Source organism: Orcinus orca, chromosome 14, assembly GCF_937001465.1.
Source record: "Orcinus orca chromosome 14, mOrcOrc1.1, whole genome shotgun sequence".
Taxonomy (NCBI): domain Eukaryota; kingdom Metazoa; phylum Chordata; class Mammalia; order Artiodactyla; family Delphinidae; genus Orcinus; species Orcinus orca.
Genome location: NC_064572.1, coordinates 27,384,430 through 27,406,685, shown reverse-complemented (window position 1 = coordinate 27,406,685; position 22,256 = coordinate 27,384,430). Strand labels below are relative to the sequence as shown.

General features: G+C 45.0%; 1 protein-coding gene across 2 annotated transcripts in view; it reads right to left on the bottom strand.

Moving 5' to 3' along the window:
* Nucleotides 1–19,322, bottom strand: part of STOX1 (storkhead box 1) — a 52,144-nt gene extending 32,822 nt beyond the window's left edge. The window contains exon 1 of one of the 2 annotated variants that reach the window (XM_049697086.1): nt 18,912–19,322. In XM_049697086.1, the coding sequence (XP_049553043.1) occupies nt 18,912–19,221 (310 nt within the window). In that variant the 5' untranslated portion in view covers nt 19,222–19,322. The remainder of the gene's footprint in view (nt 1–18,911) is intronic. The other variant, XM_004280806.3, reaches the window with a different exon arrangement.
* Between the last annotated feature and the right edge of the window lie 2,934 nt (nt 19,323–22,256).

Below are 22,256 nucleotides of genomic sequence, written 5' to 3'. Positions count from 1 at the left end.
TCAGTCTGATCCTTTTACTTGGTCTTAGGTGAAAGTGGCAGTAAAGCTGGGTTGCGCCTGACCTGGCTTAAGTCTGGCTGGAATTAGCACCTTTCAGTTATGGTCGATTAGTAGGGACTAGGGGCCGGCTCCTTGCCTCTGCCCTGCAGGAGATATGAGTAGAAAAATGACAGACGGGACTTCCCTGGTGGTCCAGTGATTAAGACTCTGCGCTTCAAATGCAGGGGGTGCAGGTTTCATCGCTGGTCAGTGAACTCAGATCCTGCATGCTGTGTGGCCAAAAATTTTGTTTTTAAACTCTTTTTTTTTTTTTTAATTTGGTTGCACTGGGTCTTTAGTTGCAGCAGACAGGCTCCTTAGTTGCGGCTCACGGGCTCCTTAGTTGTGGCATGCAAACTCTTGGTTGCGGCATGCATGTGGGATCTATTTCCCTGACCAGGGATCGAACCTGGGCCCCCTGCATTGGGAGCATGAAGTCTTAACCACTGCGCCACCAGGGAACAGATAAAACAAAATAAAATTCTCAAAAAAAAAAAAGAAAAATGACAGATATCTTTTCCAGTACAGGAAATGCTGCTCAGCCTATGCTCCTGGAGCAAGGAGACTCATCACCCTTCACTGTGCCCTGCCTGGCACCCAGGTCAGAGCTGGCCTAGCATGGTCCTTGATTAACAACTAAAGGAAAGGTCTTGATCAATTCCAGGGAGGATACAGGCAGAGGAAAAGAAGACTTGAGAATATGTCTACCCTCCAATCCCCAAACCCACTCCAGACCTGACACAACAAACTCCCCAACAACCCAAGCCACCCAACAAACATGTATCTGCTTATGCTCTTAAATGTTAAACTGGGGTCATCTTTTTTTTTTTTTTTTTTCCGGTACGCAGGCCTCTCACTGTTGCTCCTGTGGCCGGAGCAACAGGCTCCGGACGCGCAGGCTCAGCGGCCATGGCTCACGGACCCAGCCGCTCCGCGGCATGTGGGATCTTCCCGGACCGGGGCACGAACCCGTGTCCCCTGCGTCAGCAGGCGGACTCTCAACCACTGCGCCACCAGGGAAGCCCTGGGGTCATCTTTTGTTGCCTTTCAAAATATTTTTCCTCTCAGTTGATATGAATTTTCTAATTCTTCCCAAGGGATTTGTCCCTTTTTGATCCTCAGTGCCTCTGTGCCTCTCGAGAATTTAAATGGGTCTTCTGGGGTTTCCAGAACCTCATGCACCTGTACTGCTTACTCCTTGGTATCTATAAGCCATTTGGTTTCACAGAAGGCTTTCAAAGACTCCACAAGTCAAAGGTCAAAATTGACATTTGTAACAGTCAGGCACAAAGAAGATTTAATAAAGAGATATACTGTGTCCATACAGCAGAAGACCCAGTATTGTTAAGATGTGAATTCTCCTCAAATTGATCCATAGATTTAACACGATCCTAATAAAAATCCTAGCAGGATTTTTTTTTCTGTAGAACTTGACAAGATGAATCTAAAATTTATACGGAAAAGGGGAAGAACCTAAGATAGCCAAAACAAAAAGAAACAAAGTTGGAAGTCTGACAATACCTGATTTCAAGTTTACTACATAGCTACAGTAATCAAGACAGTGTAGCATTAGTGAAAGGATAAGCATATAGATCAAAAGAACAGAATACAGACCAGAAATAGACCAACACACGTGGTCAACTGATATGTGACAAAGGGCCAAGGTTATTCAATGTAGAAAGGACAGCCTTTTCAATAAATGATTCTTGAAAAACTGGACATACATATGCAAAAAAAAGATAAGCCTTGACCCATAACTCACACTGTAAACAAAAATTTACATGAAATGCAACCATAGATCTAAATATAAACCTAAAAGTATAAAATTTCTAAAAGAAAACACAGGACAAAAATATTTGTGATTTCAGTTAGGCGAAGATTTCTTAGATAGGTCACAACAAACACACAATTTTTAAAAACTGATAAATAGGATTTTATTAAAAATTTCTGTTCTTCCCAAGACTCTGGTAAAAAGAAATAATAATAAGACAAGCCACAGACTGGGAGAAAACATTTGCGAAACACATATCTGATAAAAGGCATATCCAAAATGTATGAAGAACTCCTACAATTCAATAAGGGAAAAAAACAAACTTTTTTTTGTTAAGTGGGCAAAAGATTTTAACACACACTTCATCAAAGATACAAATGGCAAATAAGCACATGAAAAGATGCATTAGGGAAATACAAGGTAAAAACACAATGAAATACCACTATCCACCTATTAGAATAGCCAAAAATAATCAAACCAAATCAAATACAGTATCAACGCTGAAACGGAACACTCATATGTTGCTGCTGAGAATAAAATATGGTACAGTCACTTTGGAAAATAGCCCTCTAATCCCATGCCTAGGTACTTACCCAAGAAAAATGAAAACATACAGCCACACCAAGACCTGTTAGCAAATGTTTACTGCAGCTTTATTCATAATCACTAAAATCTGTAAGCAAACCTAAATGTCCATCATCTAGGTGAATGGATGAACATGTGGAACATCTATGTGATGGAATACTACTCAGCAACAAAAAGGGACGAATTAACGATACACACATTGATGAATCTCAAAAGCATTATCCAAAGTGCAAGAAGCCAGACACAAAGGCTACACACTGTATGATTCATTTATAACATTCCAGAAAAGGCAAAACTATAGAGACAGAAATCAGATCAGCAGTTGCCAACGGTCAGGGGTAGAAGGATGGGATTGATTCCAAAGGGTCATTAGGGAATTTGGGTGGTGATGGAAATATTCTATATCTTAATTGTGGTGGCGATTACAAACTGTTTATATTTGTCAAAACTCAGACCTGTATACCTAAAAACGTTCATTTTTCTGTATGTAAATTATACCTCACTAAATCCCCAGAAAAGAAGGCAAATATTTCATTTTTTAAATATAATTTATAGGGCTTCCCTGGTGGTGCAGTGGTTAAGAATCTGCCTGCCAATGCAGGGGACACGGGTTCGAGCCCTGTACCTGGAAGATCCCACATGCCGCGGAGCAACTAAGCCCATGCAACACAACTACTGAGCCTGTGCTCTAGAGCCTGCGAGCCACAACTACTGAGCCCGTGTGCTGCAACTACTGAAGCCCAAGTTCCTAGAGCCCATGCTCCGCAACAAGAGAAGCCACTGCAATGAGAAGCCTGCGCACCACAACCAAGAGTAGCCCCAACTCGCCACAACTAGAGAAAGCCCGCACACAGCAACGAAGACCCAACACAGCCAATAAATAAATAAATAATTTTAAATAAATAAAATTTATAAGTAACTGCACTTATGCAAGACTAATCAGCCATGGGAAATTCTGTATAGCTAGACCCTTCCATCAAATGAATAGTTAAAACTGATGGTCTTAGACTTGGGGGGGACAAGAGCTGTTGTGATTTTTAAAGAATCTCACAAGGGAATTCCTATCCTTAATTAACTGTTAAAGAAATGGTGCAGAGCCTTAGAAAGGTAGGTACCTTATATCAACAAGAAGAGGATCATTTTGCACATTTTTTCCCCAACAGATAAATTTTTGAAGTCAATTATCATGTAACAAGCTTAATATTGCAAATGATCTTGGGCAAGCAGTTTCTGTTTCCTCATCTGTAAAAACTTAGCTGATCTAAAGAGTTCTCTGCATTGTAAAAGCTTAAAGTCTGACTTTCCTACTAGCACAATTTAGCTGAACCTCCAGGGGGCCACTGAATGCCCTCTGATGGAGGAAACCCGTGAACTCAAGAAAGGCAAACTCAGGCTTCCCTGGTGGCACAGTGGTTGCAAGTCCGCCTGCCGATGCAGGAGACACGGGTTCGTGCCCCGGTCTGGGAAGATCCCACATGCCGCAGAGTGGCTGGGCCCTGTGAGCCATGGCTGCTGAGCCTGCGCATCCGGAACCTGCGCTCCGAAACGGGAGAGGCCACAACAGTGAGAGGTCCGCGTACCGCAAAAAAAAAAAAAAAAAACCAACAACAAAAAAAATGCTGTTGAGATTCTTTTAAGTTTTTAGATTTTATTTATTTATTAAAAAAATTTTTTTTTATTTTTTGGCCGTGCCACGTGGCATGTAGGATCTTAGTTCCCCAACCAGGGATCAAATCTGCACCCCCTGCCGTAGAAGCCCCAGGGAAATCCCAATTTATTTATATTTTTATTGAAGTATAATTGACCTACAACACTGTTAGTTCCAGGTGCACACCATAGTGATTCAATATTTCTGTACATTACAGAATGATCAGCACCAAAGTCTAGTTACCATCTGTCACCAAAGTTATTACAATATTAGGGCTTCCCTAGTGGCACAGTGGTTAAGAATCCGCCTGCCAATGCAGGGGACACGGGTTTGAGCCCTCGTCCAGGAAGATCCCACATGCCACAGAGCAACTAAGCCCATGTGCCACAACTACTGTGCCTGCGCTCTAGAGCCCACGAGCCACAACTACTGAGCCCTCGTGCCATAACTACTGAAGCCTGTGTGCCTAGAGCCCATGCTCCACAACAAGAGAATCCACAGCAATTAGAATCTCACTCACCGCAATGAAGAGTAGCCCCCACTCGCTGCAGCTAAAGAAAGCCCGTGTAGCAACGAAGACCCAACGCAGCCATAAATAAATATATAATAAAGTTCCCTTTAAAAAAAAAAAGTTATTACAATATTATTGACTATGTTCCTTATGCTGTACATTTCATCCCTGTGACTCATTTATTTTGAAACTGGAAATTTGTACCTCAATCTCCCTCACTTATTTCATTCATTCCCCCAAACCCCCTGCCCTCTAGCAACAATCTGTTTGTTTTCTGTATCTATGAGTCTACTTCTATTTTGTGACACTTGTTAATTTTTTGTTTTGTTTTGTTTTGCCATGCAGCACAGTTTGTGGGATGTTAGTTCCCCGACCAGGGACTGGACTCGTGACCTCGGCAGTGAAAGCACAGAGTACTAACCACTGGACCGCCAGGGAATTCCCAATTTTTTTGTTTTTCAGATTCCACATGTAAGTGAAATCACACGGTATTTGTCTTTCTCTGTCTGACTTATTTCACTTAGCATAATATCTCCTAGGTCCACCCATATTGTCACAAATGGCAAGATTTCATTCTTTTTTATGGCTGAGTAAAATTCCATTGTGTATATGTGTGTGTGTGTGTATATACACACACACACACACACACACAACCTTCTTTATTCATTCATTTATTCATTTATTGATGGACACTTGGTTTGCTTCCATATCTTGGCTATTGTAAATGCTGCTGCAATGAACATTAGTGTTTTTTTAATTAGTGCTTTGTTTTCTTCGAATAAATACCCAGAAGTGGAATTGCTGGAGGGTACGGTTGTTCTACTTTTAATTTTTTGAGGAACCTCCCTATTGTTTTTCATAGTAGCTGTATCAATTTACATTCTCACCAACAGTGCGCAAGGTTCCCTTTTCTTCATATCCTCGTCAGCACTTGTTTTTTGTTGTCTTTTTTTTATTTGGCCGCACCGTGTGGCATGTGGGATCTTAGTTCCCCAACCAGAGATCGAACCCAGGCCCCAGCAGTGAAAGCACTGAGTCCCAACCACCAGACCACCAGGGAATTCCCATTGTTGTCTTTTTGATAATAGCCATTCTGACAGGTGTGAGGTGATATCTCACTGTGGTTTTGGTTGCATTTCCCTGATGATTAGTGATGTTGAACATCTTTGAATGTGTCTGTTGGCCATCTGTATGTCTTCTTTGGAAAAATGTCTATTCAGGTCCTTTGTCCATTTTTTAATTGAGTTGGGTTTTTTTGATGTTGAGTTGTATGAGTTCTTTGTATATTTTGGATATTACCCCTCATCAGATATATCATTTGCAAGTATATTCTCCCATTCAGTAGGCTGCCTCTTTACTTTGTTGATAGTTTCCTTTGCTGTGTAAAAGCTTAGTAGTTTGATGTAGTTTGTTTCCCTTGCCTAAGGAGACATATTCAAAAAAATAATTGCTCTTTGACTGATATCAGAGTGTACTGCCTATGTTTTCTTCTAGGAGTTTTATGGTTTCAGGTCTTACATTTAAGTCTTTAACCCATTTTGAGTTTATTTTTGTCATTTCTTTTTCTTTCTTTCTTTCTTTCGTGTTTTTTTTTTAGCTGTACCACACGTCATGTGGGAGCTTAGCTCCTAGACCAGGGATCGAACCCGTGCCCCCTGCAGTGAAAGCACAGAGTCTTCACCACTGGACCACCAGGGAAATCCCTCGAGTTTATTTTTGTAAATGGTGTGAGAAAGTAGTCTAGTTTGATTCTCATGCCTGTAGCTGTCCAGTTTTCTCAACATCATTTATTGAAGAGACTGTCTTTTCCCCATTGTATATTCTTGCCTCCTCTGTCACAGATTAATTGATCATATAAGCGTATTTCTGGGCTCTCTATTCTGCTCCATTGATCTATGTGTCTGTTTTTGTGCCAGTACTATACCATTTTGATTACTGTAACTTTGTAATATAGTTTGAAATTGGGGAGCATGATACCTCCAGTTTGTTCTTCTTTCTCAAGATTGTCTTGGCTATTCAGGGCTGTCATTGAGACCTTGATAGGGAACACACTGAATCTGTAGATCACTTTGGGTGGCATGGACATTTAAAAAATATTAAGTCCTCCATTCCATGAACATTATCTTAGTCTTAATTAACATAATAAAGGCCATATAAGAGAAGCCCACAGCTCATATCATAATCAATAGGAAAAAACTGAAAGCTTTTCCTCTAAGATCAGAAACAAGACAAGGATGCCCACTCTCACCACTTCTATTCAACATACTCCTGGAACTCCTTGCCAGAGCAAATAGGCAAGAAAAAGAAATAAAAGTCAGCCAAATTGGAAAGGAAGAAGTAAAATTATCTATTTGCAGATGACATGATCAAATATGAAGAAAACTCTAAAAACCCCACAAAAAAACTGTTGAAATGAAAACTGTTAAAATGAATCAACAAAGTGCAGGATATAAAATCGACATACAAAAATTAGTTGCCTTTCTATTTACTAATAAGGAACTATCTGAGAAGGAAATTAAGAAAATAATTCCATTTGCAATAGTACCAAAAAAATAAAATCCTTAGGAAAAAATTTAACTAAGGATGTGAGAGACTTGTACACTGAAAACATTGATGAAAGGTAAGAAATAAATGGAAACATAGCTTGGTGCTTGTACTTTGTACTTTACAAAGTGTTTTCACGATAGTATCTCATTTGAGCCTGATGCCAATGCTGTGAAGTAGAAGGGCAGGTAGAAGGCTTGTCAACAGACAAGGCAACTGAGGCCCCAAGAGGACTGGATGAGAAGCTGGTTATTCATCAGGTTAGTGACAGAGGGTTAGATCTTGGGTGTCCTGCATGGCCTTTGGGCTCTTTCTACGGCCTTACTCAGATGACAGAGTAACCACTTAATGAGCACCAACAGCATAAACTGCAGTGGACCACAAGGGTTATGTAACCCCGTCAAAGGCACCGCCAGTGCAGGCAACAATCTCTACGGAAGATGATACACACATAAGGCTGGGAAACATCTACGTTGTATCACGTTAAATAGGATTATGAACGTAATCACACACACATACATGTACTCTACTGCTTGATACTCTTCAGCGGCCTCAGGCTTAAATCCACATTCCTATTCCTCAGTATAGCAGTCAAGGCCTGTCACAGGCCAGCCCCTCTCCAGGCCCTTCATGCCACTGCCTACCTCCCATTCCATGCTCTGGCTGTGCTCGGCTGCTTGTGGTTCCTCACGTGGGCCATGCCCAGGGACACATGCCCTCTCCCCACCTCTTCTTAAAATGTGCTTCTTGGGCTTCCCTGGTGGCGCAGTGGTTGAGAGTACGCCTGCCGATGCAGGGGACACGGGTTCGTGCCCCGGTCCGGGAAGATCCCACATGCCGCGGAGCGGCTGGGCCCGTGAGCCATGGCCGCTGAGCCTGCATGTCCAGAGCCTGTGCTCTGCAACGGGAGAGGCCACAGCAGTGAGAGGCCTGCGTACCGGAAAAAAAAAAAAAATGTGCTTCTCATCAAGCTAACATCTACTTATTCTTTCCATCTTAGTTCAGGCATCACTTTCTCCTGGACACAAATGCACACGTGCACACATGCATGGGACTCTTGGTCAGCTGTCCTTCTATCGCTCCATATGGTTCTGTATCACTTACTTGTCCATCTGACCCCTAGTCTATGAGCTCCTTGAGGTCAGGGCATGAGCCTTTTGTCCCTCTGAATCATGTGTGCACAGGGCCAGGCACACAGTAAAGGCTCAATGCATACCTAACAAATGACTGTGCGAGCACGGAGGCCCAGCATGGAGCGCTCCAACAGCCTCGCGACTTCAGACGCTTCGCAAAGCGGGATGCTATTAAATGAATCAAGATGTCTGGGAAGGGATAAGGGGAAGGTGCAACTCCCCTGATTGTATTAAATATCTTAAGCAACTTCAATGTGAGCTTTTGCCTGTTCTTCCCTGGGCCTCCTGACACAGGTTAGTGCCCAGCCAGGGGTTGGGAAACCTGAGCCAGTCAACAAAGCCAAAGTGAGCAGTGGACTGTTCACAGCTGAAGACCCAGCGGCCCAGAAAAATGAGGTGACTGACCTGAAGGCTCCCTGAAACTTAGCAGCAGGGTTAGTTCCAAACTCAGGCATCGGAATCCCAGTTCAGGGCTCTCTCTACAGCAACAGGCACCCTTTGGATCTGAGGTCAGGCTCAAAGGGCTGTGGACCTGACTGGCACCAAGGGTCTTACATAGGACAGGAAGCACACGACAAAAGGACAGAGATCTTGAACATAAACATGTGCCAGGCCAGCAATAATCAGCACAGGTCCCAGCGGAGATAGGCTATCGAGAGAATGAGAATCCAGAGACACATTTTCTTCTCCCTCCGTGCTAAAGATTCCCGTGTGTTTGTTGCTTTCCTGACTTTGACTCTGGACAAGGCACAGGCTGAATGCCTCAGGTACCTTATCTTCAAAATAACCTGCAAAGCAGCTATTAGATCCTCATTTGTACCTATGAAGACAATAGAGCTGAGAGGGGTAAGTATTTAGCTCAAGGTCCCAGAGCTAGTAAGTGGCAGGGCAGGAATTTGAACCTCAGTTTTCTCTACTAACCAAAGTGGCTTTGCGTGATCAGGAAACTTTAAACTACAGCTTGCAGTGACTCTTCAAGTCTCAGTTTTGCTGTCTGCAGTTGCAGATGATTCTGTGCTGGTGTCCTTCAGTAGTGATCCATGTGAGATCCACAGGGGTACTTAAGAGGCTCCATGCACGGTACAATGAAAGAAGGAAGATGACCGTGTTTTAAAACAGTCTGGAGCTGACCATCAAACTTTCTGGGACGTTCATCCCTCAGCCAGCAGCAGAGGTAAGAACGGAAGTGTCTGAAACTCAAGGATGACTCAATAGTTTGCTTTTCCTTGGAGAGCAACAGACATGGAAATATACCCAGTGCTGGAGACTCTACTCATGGCAGACATGGGAGAAACCGAAGAGCACCCATCTCAGGCACCCAGGAGAGGGAACAGCATGCAAAGACAGCCTATGTGAGAGCCCAGTTTGTTCAGAACACAGCACCCAGGTCTGGCTGAAGGGAAGTGGGATGGTCCGTCTTATATGTCAGCCTGGCTAAGCTACAGCTCCCGTTATTCAATCAAATGCTATCCCAGGCTTTGCTGTGAAGCTACTTTACAGATGTGATTAAAGGTTATAATCCATTAACCTAAATAAGAGAGATTATTCTACATAATCTAGGCTTCCATCAGTTGAAAGGGCTTAAGAGCAGAACTGAGGCTCCCCGAAAGAAGAAACTCCACATATGCCCAGCGGCCTTGGCTTGTGCCTGTGAGTTCCAGCCTGCCCCTCCTGACGGCCAGACCTACAGATTTGGGACTTGCCTTGCCAGACCTCACAATCATGCAAAGCCAATTCCTTGTAATAAATCTCTTAATATATACCTCACACTGGTTCTGTTTCTCTGATTGATCCCTAACTGATATAGGAAGACAGGCACGTCTCAGAAGGCGGGGATAAAGGGGAAGCTCAAGCTGGACCTGGATTAGAGAGCCCTGCAGTGCATGTTAAAGGCTCTGGACTTTTCCTGAAAAGATAAGGGGAGAAGCAGAAGGGATTCCAGCAGATGAAGAGCAGGATCAGATCTGCATTTTAGATGCTGTGAGTCTGTCTCCCTGTAGGATGGTGAATGAACTGGAGCATACAGGGCAAGACAGGAGGTGGCACCACAAAAAGGGAGGAAGCTGGAGCCATAATTCAGGTAGGAAATGGTGAGATCTTGGTTGGACAAAGGCCTAGCAGTGGAAATGGAGAGAAAGGGGTGGGTTTGAGAGAAACCAAGTTCAGCCTCGTAGAACTTGGTGACCTACTGGCTGGGGATGAGGGAGAGGGAAGAGGACTCCAAGCTGATTTTCAGGTTGGTGGTGCCTTTCATCCCGCTGGACCTCAACGCTACATGGCAGCAACTAGAGGTGTCGTCTCTCGTGCACCAGCTGCCAAATCAAAACATGAAGCCAAGGACACTCACTAACTACCCAGATGCTACATACAGATCATCCAGCTTGATAACAAGGATATGCCTACAAGACACCCTGTTGTGAGCCCTTTGGCTCTTTTAGACTGAATCCTTCAGCTGCCCCTGTGCAGAATAAGGTAAAAGGCAACATCTGGCAGAACAAAGTCAGAAAAACCTGGCTGGAAAGATCCTGGGTAGGAAGGAGGGAGGTGAGAGCAGGGGCATGGTCAGAGCAGCTGTTTCTGCCATTTCCCAGACCTTGGAGTAGACCAAAGGCCTGGTGGGAATCTGATAGCCTCAGGGGGAGAGGGAGTGCTGGGGCTCTGGCTGGTGAAAAATACCAGAGCTTCCACAGGAACCCTGGGAGAACTGGTGGTGAACAGAGAGGAAGACAAGAAACCCAAGCAACACCACCCACATCACAGCTTTGACTCCATTTCCTGTCTGCAAAATGGGCAGAGTTATTCCACTTACCACCAAACGGGAGAAAAGGGATAATCAAACTAGAAAAGACTTGGAAAAATACCAAGGTCTCTCTGGGAGAAAGAAAAGCTGGAACAGAGGCATTTGTTTTAGTGACTGGCTAAACGATCTTGTCATCACCATTAGTTTCTTTATGGTCATGACATTTTTTTTTAACTTTTTATTATTTATTTTTGGCCGCATTGGGTCTTCACTGCTGTGCACAGGCTTTCTTTAGTTGTGGCGAGCAGGGGCTACTCTTCGTTATGGTGCACGGGCTTCTCACTGCGGTGGCTTCTTTTGTTGCGGAACACAGGCTCTAGGCGTGCGGGCTTCAGTAGTTGTGGCACATGGGCTCAGGAGTTGTGGCTCACGGGCTCTAGAGCGCAGGCTCAGTAGTGGTGGCGCATGGGCTTAGTTGCTCCGCAGCATGTGGGATCTTCCCGGACCAGGGATTGAAACCGTGTCCCCCGCACTGGCTGGCAGATTCTTAACCACTGCACCACCAGGGAAGTCCCAGGGTCATGACATTTTAAAAGAGGAAAAGACAGGACCTAAAAACATTCATTAATGAGGTTTTGTTTCTAATAACGGTGGACAAGATGCTACTAGACTAACCCTCTTGAAAATAACCATAACCTTCGGACAAAATAGAAAAGCTTTTCCCTGAAGGTACTGAAAAGCAAACAAAATCAGGCATAAACCGGAGGGGTGGTCCTCTTGGAAGGAAATGGCAATGGATAAGTTTTCCATTTCTTTTTATAGCTCTTCACCTAAAGGCAGGCTCCATTAGGAGCCAGGCCGGGAGGCTAAAACTTTGGTAGAAACCCAAAAACCAGTCTTACTGGCTTAAAGAATCTAAGGCCACTTTGGAGCAGCTACAACAGCAAGAAAGTGATGCTGGAAAGGACCGAGCCAAGGAGGTGGAACCGCAAAGTCTGCGTATAAACTCAGTCTGACTCTATGGCTGAACTATGAACTATGCATGCAGAGGGCATAACCAGCCTACTTTAAGAGATTTTAGCTGCCATTTACTACAGGGGAAACAGAGTTCAGAGATTTGAGCCCAGCCACATTAAGTGCCTGATAAACAGAAAAATCAAACTCTACAGAGGAACATAACAATCCAGAGTCTCTAAAACATATCACTCATAATGTCAGAGATACAATCCACAGTATAAACAACACAGAAACAGGAAAATGCGAACCATTCAAAAGAAAAGGCAACCAATGAGACTGACCCTGAGATGACTGAGATATTAGAATGACAAGGATTTTTATAGAAGCTGGTATAACTATGCTGAAAGATTTTAAAAAGAAAACATACTTGTAATGAACCAATTGGAAATCTCATCAGAGAAACAAATTATTAAAAAATAACCAAATGGGATCTACCTAAGAATAAAAATATATGTCCACAAACAGACTTGCAGCATATGTTCATAGCAGCATTATTTATAGTGGCCAAAAAGTGAAACCAACCCAAATAACCATCCACTGATGAACAGATAAGCAAAACATGCTATATTCATACAATTAATATTATTCAGCCATAAAAATGAATGAAGTACATACGATACAACACAAATGAACCTTGAAAACATTATGCTAAGTGAAATATACCAGATACAAAAGACCACATTTACGTGTGATTCCATTTACATGAATTGTCCAGAATAGGCAAACTCATAAAGACAGAAGGTAGGGCTTCGCTGGTGGCGCAGTGGTTGGGAGTCCATCTGCCGATGCAGGGGACACGGGTTCGTGCCCCGGTCCGGGAGGATCCCACGTGCCGCGGAGCGGCTGGGCCCGTGAGCCATGGCCGCTGAGCCTGCGCGTCCGGAGCCTGTGCTCCGCAGCGGGGGAGGCCACAGCGGTGGGAGGCCCGCGTACCGCAAAAAAAAAAAAAAAAAAAAAAAAAAAAAAGACAGAAGGTAGATTTGTGGCTGGCAGGGGCTCAGGCGAGGGGAGAATGGGGAGAAATTGCTAGTGGGTACAGTGTTTCTTTTGGGGGTAATGAAAACGTTCTGGAATTAGATAATGGGGATGATTGCACAACATTCTGAATATACTAAAACCCAATGAATTGTATACCTTAAAATGGTTAATTTTATATGTGAATTAAAAGGTAAGGTAAAAAACATTATGGGAAAACTGGGTGATGAATATAAAACTCTGTACTATCTTTGCAATTTTTCTGTAAATATAAAATTACTCCAGGGACTTCCCTTGCAGTCCAGTGGTTAAGACTCTGTGCTCCCAATGCAGGGGACACAGGTTGGATCCCTGGTCAGGAAACTAAGATCTCACATGCCTTGTGGCATAGAATAGAATAATTCCAAAATAAAAAGTTTATTTTAAAGTAATTCTATATATAATAGCATCCAAAAACATTCTTAGGAACATAAATTTAAAAATATATTCAAGACCTGTACACTTAGAAGTACAAACCATTGCCAAGAGAAATTAAGAACACTCAAGCAGAGTTATACCATGTTCATGAATTGTTAAGATGTCAATTCTCCCTAAATAAGGGTGACCAATCATCCCAGTCTGCCTGGGATGGAGGGGGTTCTCAAGATGCAAGAATATCATTTCTAAAACCAGGGCAGTTTGGGGAAAACCAGGATGAATTTCTCATCTAACTTCAAATTGATCTATTGTTTCAATACAATCCCAATTAAAGTCTCAGCTGTTTTTTTTTTTTTTAGAAATTGACAAGCTGATTCCAAAATTTATGTGGAAAAACAAAGAACCTAGAGTAGCCAAAACAATTTGGAGGAAGAACGAAGTTGGAGGGCTCACAATATCTGATTTCAAGTCTTACTAAAAACTACAGTAAGTACGGTATTGGGCGAAAGGATAGACTCAAGATGAATGGAAACAGACCCTCATATATATAGTAAACTGATTTTCAACAAAATTACAAAGGGAATTCAATGAGAAAGGCTAGTCTTTTCAACAAATTGTCATGAACAATTGGACACCCATATGACAAAAAAAAAAAACCCAAAAACTTCAAACTACAATTCATACCATTCACACAAATAACTCGAATGGATCATAGACGTAAATATAGAACCATAAAACTATAAAACTTCTAGAAGAAAACACAGGAGAAAATCTTTGGGGCGTGCAAATTAAAACTACAAGATACCACTATATACCCCCGGAATAGCCAAAATTAGAAAGACTGACAACATCAAGTGTTGACAAAGATGTGGAGCAACCAAAATGTCTCATTTCATGGGTAGGAGTGTAAAATGGTACAACCACTTTGGAAAAAGGTGTCCTAAAACTAAACATAACCTACTCAATGAGTCAGCAATTCCTCTCCTAAGTAAGGACCCAAAAGAAATAAAAGCTTAAAAAATGTGTACACAAATATTCATAAAAGCTTTTTCATAACAGCCATACTGGAAACATCCCAGGAGTTCATCTAGGGGTAAATGAATAAACGGTGGTATATTAATAAAATGGAATTCTACTCAGCAATAAGAAGGAACAAATTAGTAATGCAACAGAGATGAATCTCAGAAACATGACGCTGAGTGAAAGAATCCTCACACAAAAGAGTACATAGTATATGATTCCATTTACTTGAAGCTCTTGAACAAGCAAAATTAATTTACGGTTTAAAAAGTCAGAATAGTGGTTACTTCTGAGGGTGGGGGAAGAGCTGACTGGGAAGGGGCAAGAGGGAACTTTCTAGGGTAATGGTAATGTGCTAAATCCTGCTGGAAACTTGGGTTACACTCATGTATATTACTTGAAAAATGCATAAAATGCTACACCTATGATTTGTGCATTTCACTAAATGCAAATTTCACTTTAAAAATTCCATTAGCTACTAAATCCAACAGAATGCCCACTGCCAATTCATGATAGAACTTCAGAAACAAGAATAGGAATTGGACCGTTCCCTCTTCTCAGCATCTCTACACACTCCCCTTGGACACTCCCCAAATCAGATAAGGATAAGTCCTTTGCCCAACTCTTGCACCATCAGGCACCAGGTACCCTTGAGCTGTTCTTTTCCCAAACAAGATCCCAAAATAGATTCTGAAATTTATACCTAGTATAAAAGAGTGATTGGCCTCTACTCTTCCTGGGCACTTGTTTTTTTGGGGTTTTTTTGCAGCACCATGTGGCATGTGGGATCTTAGTTCCCTGACCAGGGATCAAACCCGTGCCCCATGCAGTGAGAGCGCGGACTCTTAACCACTGGACGGCCAGGGAAGCCCCTCAACTATCCCCTCTTGAACTGCATATGAAATAAACAGGCCAACTCCGTTTTCTCCGAGAACACGTGCAACTCTAATTGAAAGATACATTAAAACATAGAAAAAAAACTAGAACAGTACCTAGCATATGAATACATTAATGAAGCAAGTATTTTGAAGAAGCCACAGGCTTTTTCCTTTTTTTTTTTTTTTTGGCTCCGCTATACGGCTTGCAGGATCTCCGTTCCTCGACCCGGGACTGAACCCAGGCCACGGCAGTGAAAGCCCAGAATCCTAACCACTAGGCCACCAGGGAACTCCCCACAGGCATTTTTATTTTTATCTTATTTCAATGAAAAAGGATGAAAGGCCACACTGAGCCTTTCATCTAAAAGAGTGGGGATACCTCAGCTATAAATTTCGAGGAACAAACTACTTTGGCCAAGTAGCCATCCCTCCCTTACCCCAGGAGGCCATCATTAACCTTTCAACTCCCCAGTGGGTGTGGTCCTCTAGCAAGAACTGATTCACCCAAACAAACACAGGTGTCCCCCACCTGTACCACCTGCAGTGGCTCAGTCTGGGAAGCAGAGGACTCCCTCCAGCTTCCAGAGCTCAACCCTTTCATTTGTTAAGGTCATTTGCTAATTAAAAAAAAAAGAAACAGAAAACACTTGAGGACTAGAGCACAAAAGAAGAGTTAGCTCCTGGTTATCCTGCTAAAGATCCTTTGTCCCCTTTTTAGGGAAATGCTGTCAGCCTGGAAACTATTTTTCTCATCAGAGTAAAGCTGAGGTAGAGAAAGTGAGGAGGGAAAGAAGAGACACAAAACATAGAGAAAACATGAAGTCCTGCAGACCTTAAATTCAGGTCTGTCCCTGGGGCTCAGGATGCTCCTGTCTGCTTGGCCACAGCGCTCCTTCCTCATATCTTATGAGGCCTCCATGAGCCCCAGGTCCAGAAGCCCAGGAAAAGGACCCGTGGAGCACAGTGGGTTTATAAAGCTGATGACCACCCCACCTCCCCTCCCTGCATTTTCTCTGAGCTGATAAGCAACACTCCCTACGCCCAAATGCTCTTATGTAGGAGTATGTGAGCCTTAAACAAAACAACAACAAAATCTATAGCAAAGAGACCAAATTGATCTGACCAAATTGATTCTTTTGTCTTTTTCTAGAATTTTGCTCTTTCCCACAAAGTAACAGCAAGAGTGGAATGAGAACCTGCAATAGTTCTCAGCTGCTCTTCCTTGCCTTCCTGGAAGCCCATTTTAGCCTCTGGAAGCCAATGATGCCAGATTTGGGAAAGCAAGCAGACTGAAACTTCCAGTTTCTTTGGGAGAAGTCAGCTCCTCCTGCCAACTTCTGGGACTCTTAAGATGGCCCAAGAGCTGCATTGATGCCTCCTCTCCTTTGATCTGACCCAAGGACCCCCAAGTGAGAGGAGTAATTAGCAACTCTATTCAAAACAAACCTCCCTCCCCATGTGCATCCACCGACTAGCATCAAATAAGATCTTTCCCCGTTTTGCTCCTCAAAATGTCCTAAGAGCTGGTTTTGTACAAATTACAGCTAAATGTCCAAATTCTTATCACGACTCTGTTAAAAACCTCAAAATCATTCCTGCCAAGAGCCCCACATCAGGGGAGATGACCCAGTGTAAAGACCACTGTATTGCACACTCCACAGACTACAGTGTCCATCACATCCTGAATGGTGCAATAGGTAGGCAGCACTACCTAGTGGGTGGAGAATCAGAGTACTTGATAATACATTCACTTTGTCCACTGCATCTTTCAGATGGCAGAACACAGGGCCAACCCAGGAACCAGCATTCACCACTGCTGGCTGGACCCCAGGTGGCGGCATCACGGCTGCCTCTGGCTTAGCACAGGCCCTCTCTATTTCACCCTCAGGTCCAGACCCCAACCCCATCCACTCCCTCTCTGCAATGTACTCTATGCTCACCCTTTGAAAGGGGGTGGGGGAACCAGAGAATGCAACCACTAATTCAAACCAGAAAAACCCGAGGACACAGAAGTGAAAAGAGTTTTTCATCCAGTCTGTCTGAAAGACCCCTTCCCCTTTAAGAAGTTTGGCTTGGCTACTTGGCTCACCGCTGTCAGCCAGAAACCTATTTTCTTCACTCACTCCTGCAAATAAAAGGAAGTGAAATGTGTGTATGTGGCTTTGCAACTGAGCTCTTTTTTGCGCTTAAGGGAAGAAAGGTGGGGGTCGGGGGTAGAGGTACCACACAGAACTGGATGCATGGAGGTGAGAGGCCAAGGTGTAACCTCACTGGCCTGGGATGTGGAGACGTCATCTCTGACTAGATGATACACAACATCAAGTGCCTCATAACACCCTGCTGCTTTACACCTGGGGACTAAAACAAATGTTTTTTATTTGCTGCTTCTTCTCCTCCCCCTTCTCCTAGGATGATTTATGGGCTGAGAGAGAGAGGGGGGTTGCTTGGTAGGAGTCAAAATTTTGGGCTGGAACAACTGGTGACTTGTCAACAGCACACCATCAAATGGTCCTCACAACCCCACTAAATACAGACAGAACCAGCCTGTGACAAGGAGCTGACACCCACCTGAGTTTCGTAGGTAACAGAGACCACTCGGCGGTGCAGTGGATTAAGTTCTCAAATGAGAAGCTATTTTATCCAAGCAAAGAGCTGCTGTTTCCTAACAAACGGGCTCTCTGAAAAGACTGGAAAAGAGGAACTCTCTCTATTTAGGTAATGGGATGGGATGTGTCCACAGCGCCATTTGTTATTTCTTTTTCCCTAGCAGTTAACAACCCCAAACCTTCCGCTAGGCCCTGATCCAAGACCACCGCAGCATCCAGTACAGCAGGGCATGAAAACCACAGCCTGTAGTCCGCTCCCAGTCTGTCATTTGAAACAAACAAACAAATGGACTTCCCTGGTGGTGCAGTGGTTGAGAATCTGCCTGCCAATGCAAGGGACATGGGTTCGGGCTGGAAGATCCCACATGCTGCTGAGGAACTAAGCCCGTGAGCCATAACTACTGAAGCCCGCGAGCCTACAGCCTGTGCTCTGCAACAAGAGAAGCCACCGCAATGAGAAGCCCGCGCACCGCAACGAAGCGTAGCCCCCACTCGCCACAACTAGAGAAAGCCTGCACGCAGCAATGAAGACCCAACGCAGCCAAAAATTAATTAATTATTTTTAAAAAGCCAGCTCACAATCGGTAAAATCTGGCCAGCCCCTGGTGCACCCTTCCTAAGCACCCCCATGGAGCCGAGACTGAGGCCCCTATCTCCTGACCGCAACTCTGGCTCCCCGGGCCCAAAACCTCTCTACCTAGAGCATCACTTTTGCAAGTAGAAAGTTCCTTCGACCAGGACCCTGTGCACTCCACTGGCTGAAAGAGTTGAGGAATGGAGTCACACTGGAGTCGGCTCAGGGCAGCGCCCAGGCATATCTTAGAGGCCGAAGCTCCTGTGTGCCACAAGAGGGAATGTCTTAGGAGGACGGCCCTCCTCCAGCCACTCAGTCTGTCCTCCCAACCCCTCGGCCCCCACCGCCACCTCCCGCTCCTCAGCGTTGAGCCTCGGGCGCACGCAACCTGGTGGCTGGGGCTCGGTCCCGCAGCTAGCGCGGAGCGCCCTCCCCTCTGGGCCCCACACTCACCCACCGCCCGGATGCGGAAGCCGCGCGGAGGGCGCAGCGCCCGACGGCACCAGGCGTCGCGCAGCACCTGCAGGCTGGCCGGAGGCGCGTGCACCAGCAGCACCCCGCGCCGCAACCAGCCCTGGAAGGCCAGCCGCGAGGCGGCGCGCGCCAGCCGCGAGTTCCAGAAGCAGCGTGTGTTGGCGCGGCAGAAGGCGCGAAACACCGCACGCCCGCCCGGCTCCTCCGCGCCCCCCGCCGCCTCCTGCGCCTCCAGCCTGCAGAGCACGAGCGCCAAGGAGCCCGGCGCCAGTTGCACGGGCCGGGCCATGCTGCCTCGGCGGCGAGGCCCCGTAGCCTAACGCATCGCCGGGCTCGGCAACCGCGCTGCACCGGTGGCTGCGGCCGGCGGGAGGGTTCAGCTTACTGCGCTCAGCGCCGGCTGCCGGGAGAACGGGACTCCAGGGGGCGGGGCCGATGTACGCGCCAGGCCGGGGGTGGGGCGGGACTCGCAGGCTGGGACGCCCACCGCTCTCCCCCCGGCATGAGCCCAATAGTGGTTTCCAGGCGCTAAGTTCCCAGGTCATTCTCCACACCCCAGCCAGGTCTCTGCCCACCCAGTCACCGACCTCCCACCCCGGGCGACTCCCTTCACTTCTCTGCTCCCCAGCAGTCCGGAGCGCCTCTTCCCGCGATGGGCGCTCACTGGGGCTTTTCCAAGCCTTAGGGCAGCCCCGCAGTCACCGGGGAGCCGAGCCGCCTCCAACTGCGGCGCGAACGGTACGGCCAGGGTTCCTCAGAGCCGGGAGGACCAGGATGGCCGCCGTCGCCCTGGCTTTGGGATCGCCCCCAGGGAGAGAGGCCACAAGGGGCAGACTCGCTCGGGTCGGGAGCAGGAGACCCAGATTTGAGTCTCCGTCTGCTAATCAGTTTGCATAAGTTTCTTTCCCTCTCTGGCCTCAGTTTACTGTCTTGTGAAATGAGGAGTTGGGACTCAATTCTAAGGACCTTTTTCATGACCTTCTGAGGTTCTGGGGTCTGGTCTCGCTCCTGGGTTATCCAACAGAGTTAAAATGTAAGGGACGGAAAGTGATCCGGAGGTGCCAGCCCCAATGGCTGGCGAGGCGCAGGGTTGAGATCCCTGGGATTCAGGCCTGGGTTGGGATGGGGATTCCGAAAAGAATCCCGAGGAGTGAAGGGAGAGGGACTTGTGATCTGTCACAGCAGACTCTAGCGACCACCTCGGAGCATGAGGTACAATTCAGAAGCTGAGGGACAGAAAGGCTGGAACCCTTATTGTTGCACTGGGTGAGGGCTTCTCTGGAAAAGAAGAGGAAGGACATTCTTAGTACAATCAGTACTATAAGAGGGAGTAGAGGGACTTGATGAGACTTGGGAGTCGTTCCAGATTCCCACTCCCTCAGCTTATCAATCATCAATAATAACCACAATAATTCGAGATAATCTGCTCTACCTCTAGTGAGTCACTTATCACGGTAAATGATAGGTGATGTTAATAACCATTGCTAACATTTATTGAACACTGTATGCTGGGGGCCTTAATTTCACAACTCTGTGTTAGCTTCTATTAGTATCTCTATCTTTTTTTAATGGATGAGGTAACCGAAGATAGGTTGGATTAAGAAGTATTTCCCAGTCACACAGTAATAAATGGAGTCAGACAACCACCAAGTCCGGGTTCCCTATGACAAATAAGTCTGACACAATTTTCAGTTCAAATAAGCACGCGAACCTGAGACAACCATCTCACATCGGAAGTCTGACTCTGGATGGATGGATGGGTGGGTGGATGGATGGATGGGTGGATGGATGGATGGGTGGATGGATGGATGGGTGGATGGGTGGGTGGATGGATGGATGGGTGGGTGAATACAGCAGACAGCCCAAATGAACTAAATGTCTATGTCTGTATAGCCTACAGGGAGGGCCAAGCTTCCCCTCTCCGTCATGATAAAGATGACTTTCCTGTGTTCCCCAGCCTGGGGAATTATGACTTTTACCTCTGTATCTCTAGCATCTACGACAGTGTCTTTTCCATAATAATGATAGTGATAAATTCCCATTTACTCTCAGCTTGCTCTGTGCCTAGAACTGTACTAAGTTTTACATGTGTGATCTAATTTTATCCTCAAAATTAACCCTCTGAAAGGGGCAATATTGAGGCCCATCTTCCACAAAAAAACAGACAGTTTAGGCAGCTTGCCCATGAGGACAAACCTGCTGGTGGTGAGGCAGAGATCCCAGTGTCTCCTTCCCCACACAGCTGGCTAGAGGGGGAAGAAGGAGACCATCGCCCTGACTCATTGGACCTGTGGTCTGCTGTGAAAAGTTGTCCTGAGCTTGAGTCTCTGTCCCAAGAATTTGAACTGGAAATAAACAGAGACAATCAGGCCCTTACTAGCAAGGCCTGTAGCTGCAAGGCTACTGGCAGGTAGACCCAGCTATGAGGTTTCATGGCCTGAAATTATGAGGTAGAGCTGCCTTAAACTGTGGAAACTTTTGTTCAGATGTGTGAAATTTGTCCTATCATTTTATTTAAGCTAGTCCAATTAACAAAAGAAGGGAGAAAGAATGTGAGGGGGAAACTTTTAAACTACAGTCAACTACATAGTCACTTGTTTTCCCAAAGGATCAGCTACCATCCAAATAGTTCCAAATTCCTACAAAATGGAACATGTCTTTAAAAGTTAAGAGGAAAACTGTAGGCCTCCAAGCTGAATGGCCTGTATTACATGGCAAAACTAGAGAAACGGGAACTTCTCAAGGGCCTTCCATCTTTGGAGTCTCTGCAGACCAGACACAAACATTTTAGAAGATGGATGTGTTATCATTCTCCACTTAAAGAGGCACAGAATAGTCAAACTAAAAACTAGAAAGTCTCAAGATGGAAGGATTTTTGCCCCCCAGTGGACTCTATGCCTGAGAAAGGACAAAGTAATTCTAACATTATATACAAATCCAAATGGCATTCTATGCAGTCATTAAGGATAAGACAAAACTTAACATGCTGATACAAGACAATATCCCATATATATATTTTAAGTAAAAAAGAAAACTAAATAGGTCTAGTATGATTTTTAAAAAAAGAAAAGAAAGAAATTAAGAAACTAAGAAAGGAAGAAAGAAAGAAAGAAAATGAAAGAAAGGAGGAAAGAAAGAAAGAGAAGAAAGAAAAAGGAAAAAGGGCACATATATTCATGTGTGGCTGGAAGATCTCTGGAAGCATACATAAGAAGCTGGTGATAACAGTGGTTACCTCCAGAGAAAGAAACAGGGGACAGGGTAAAAGGGAGGCTTATCTTCCACTATGTTTACCATGTGCAAATACTTGTTCAAAAAATGCTC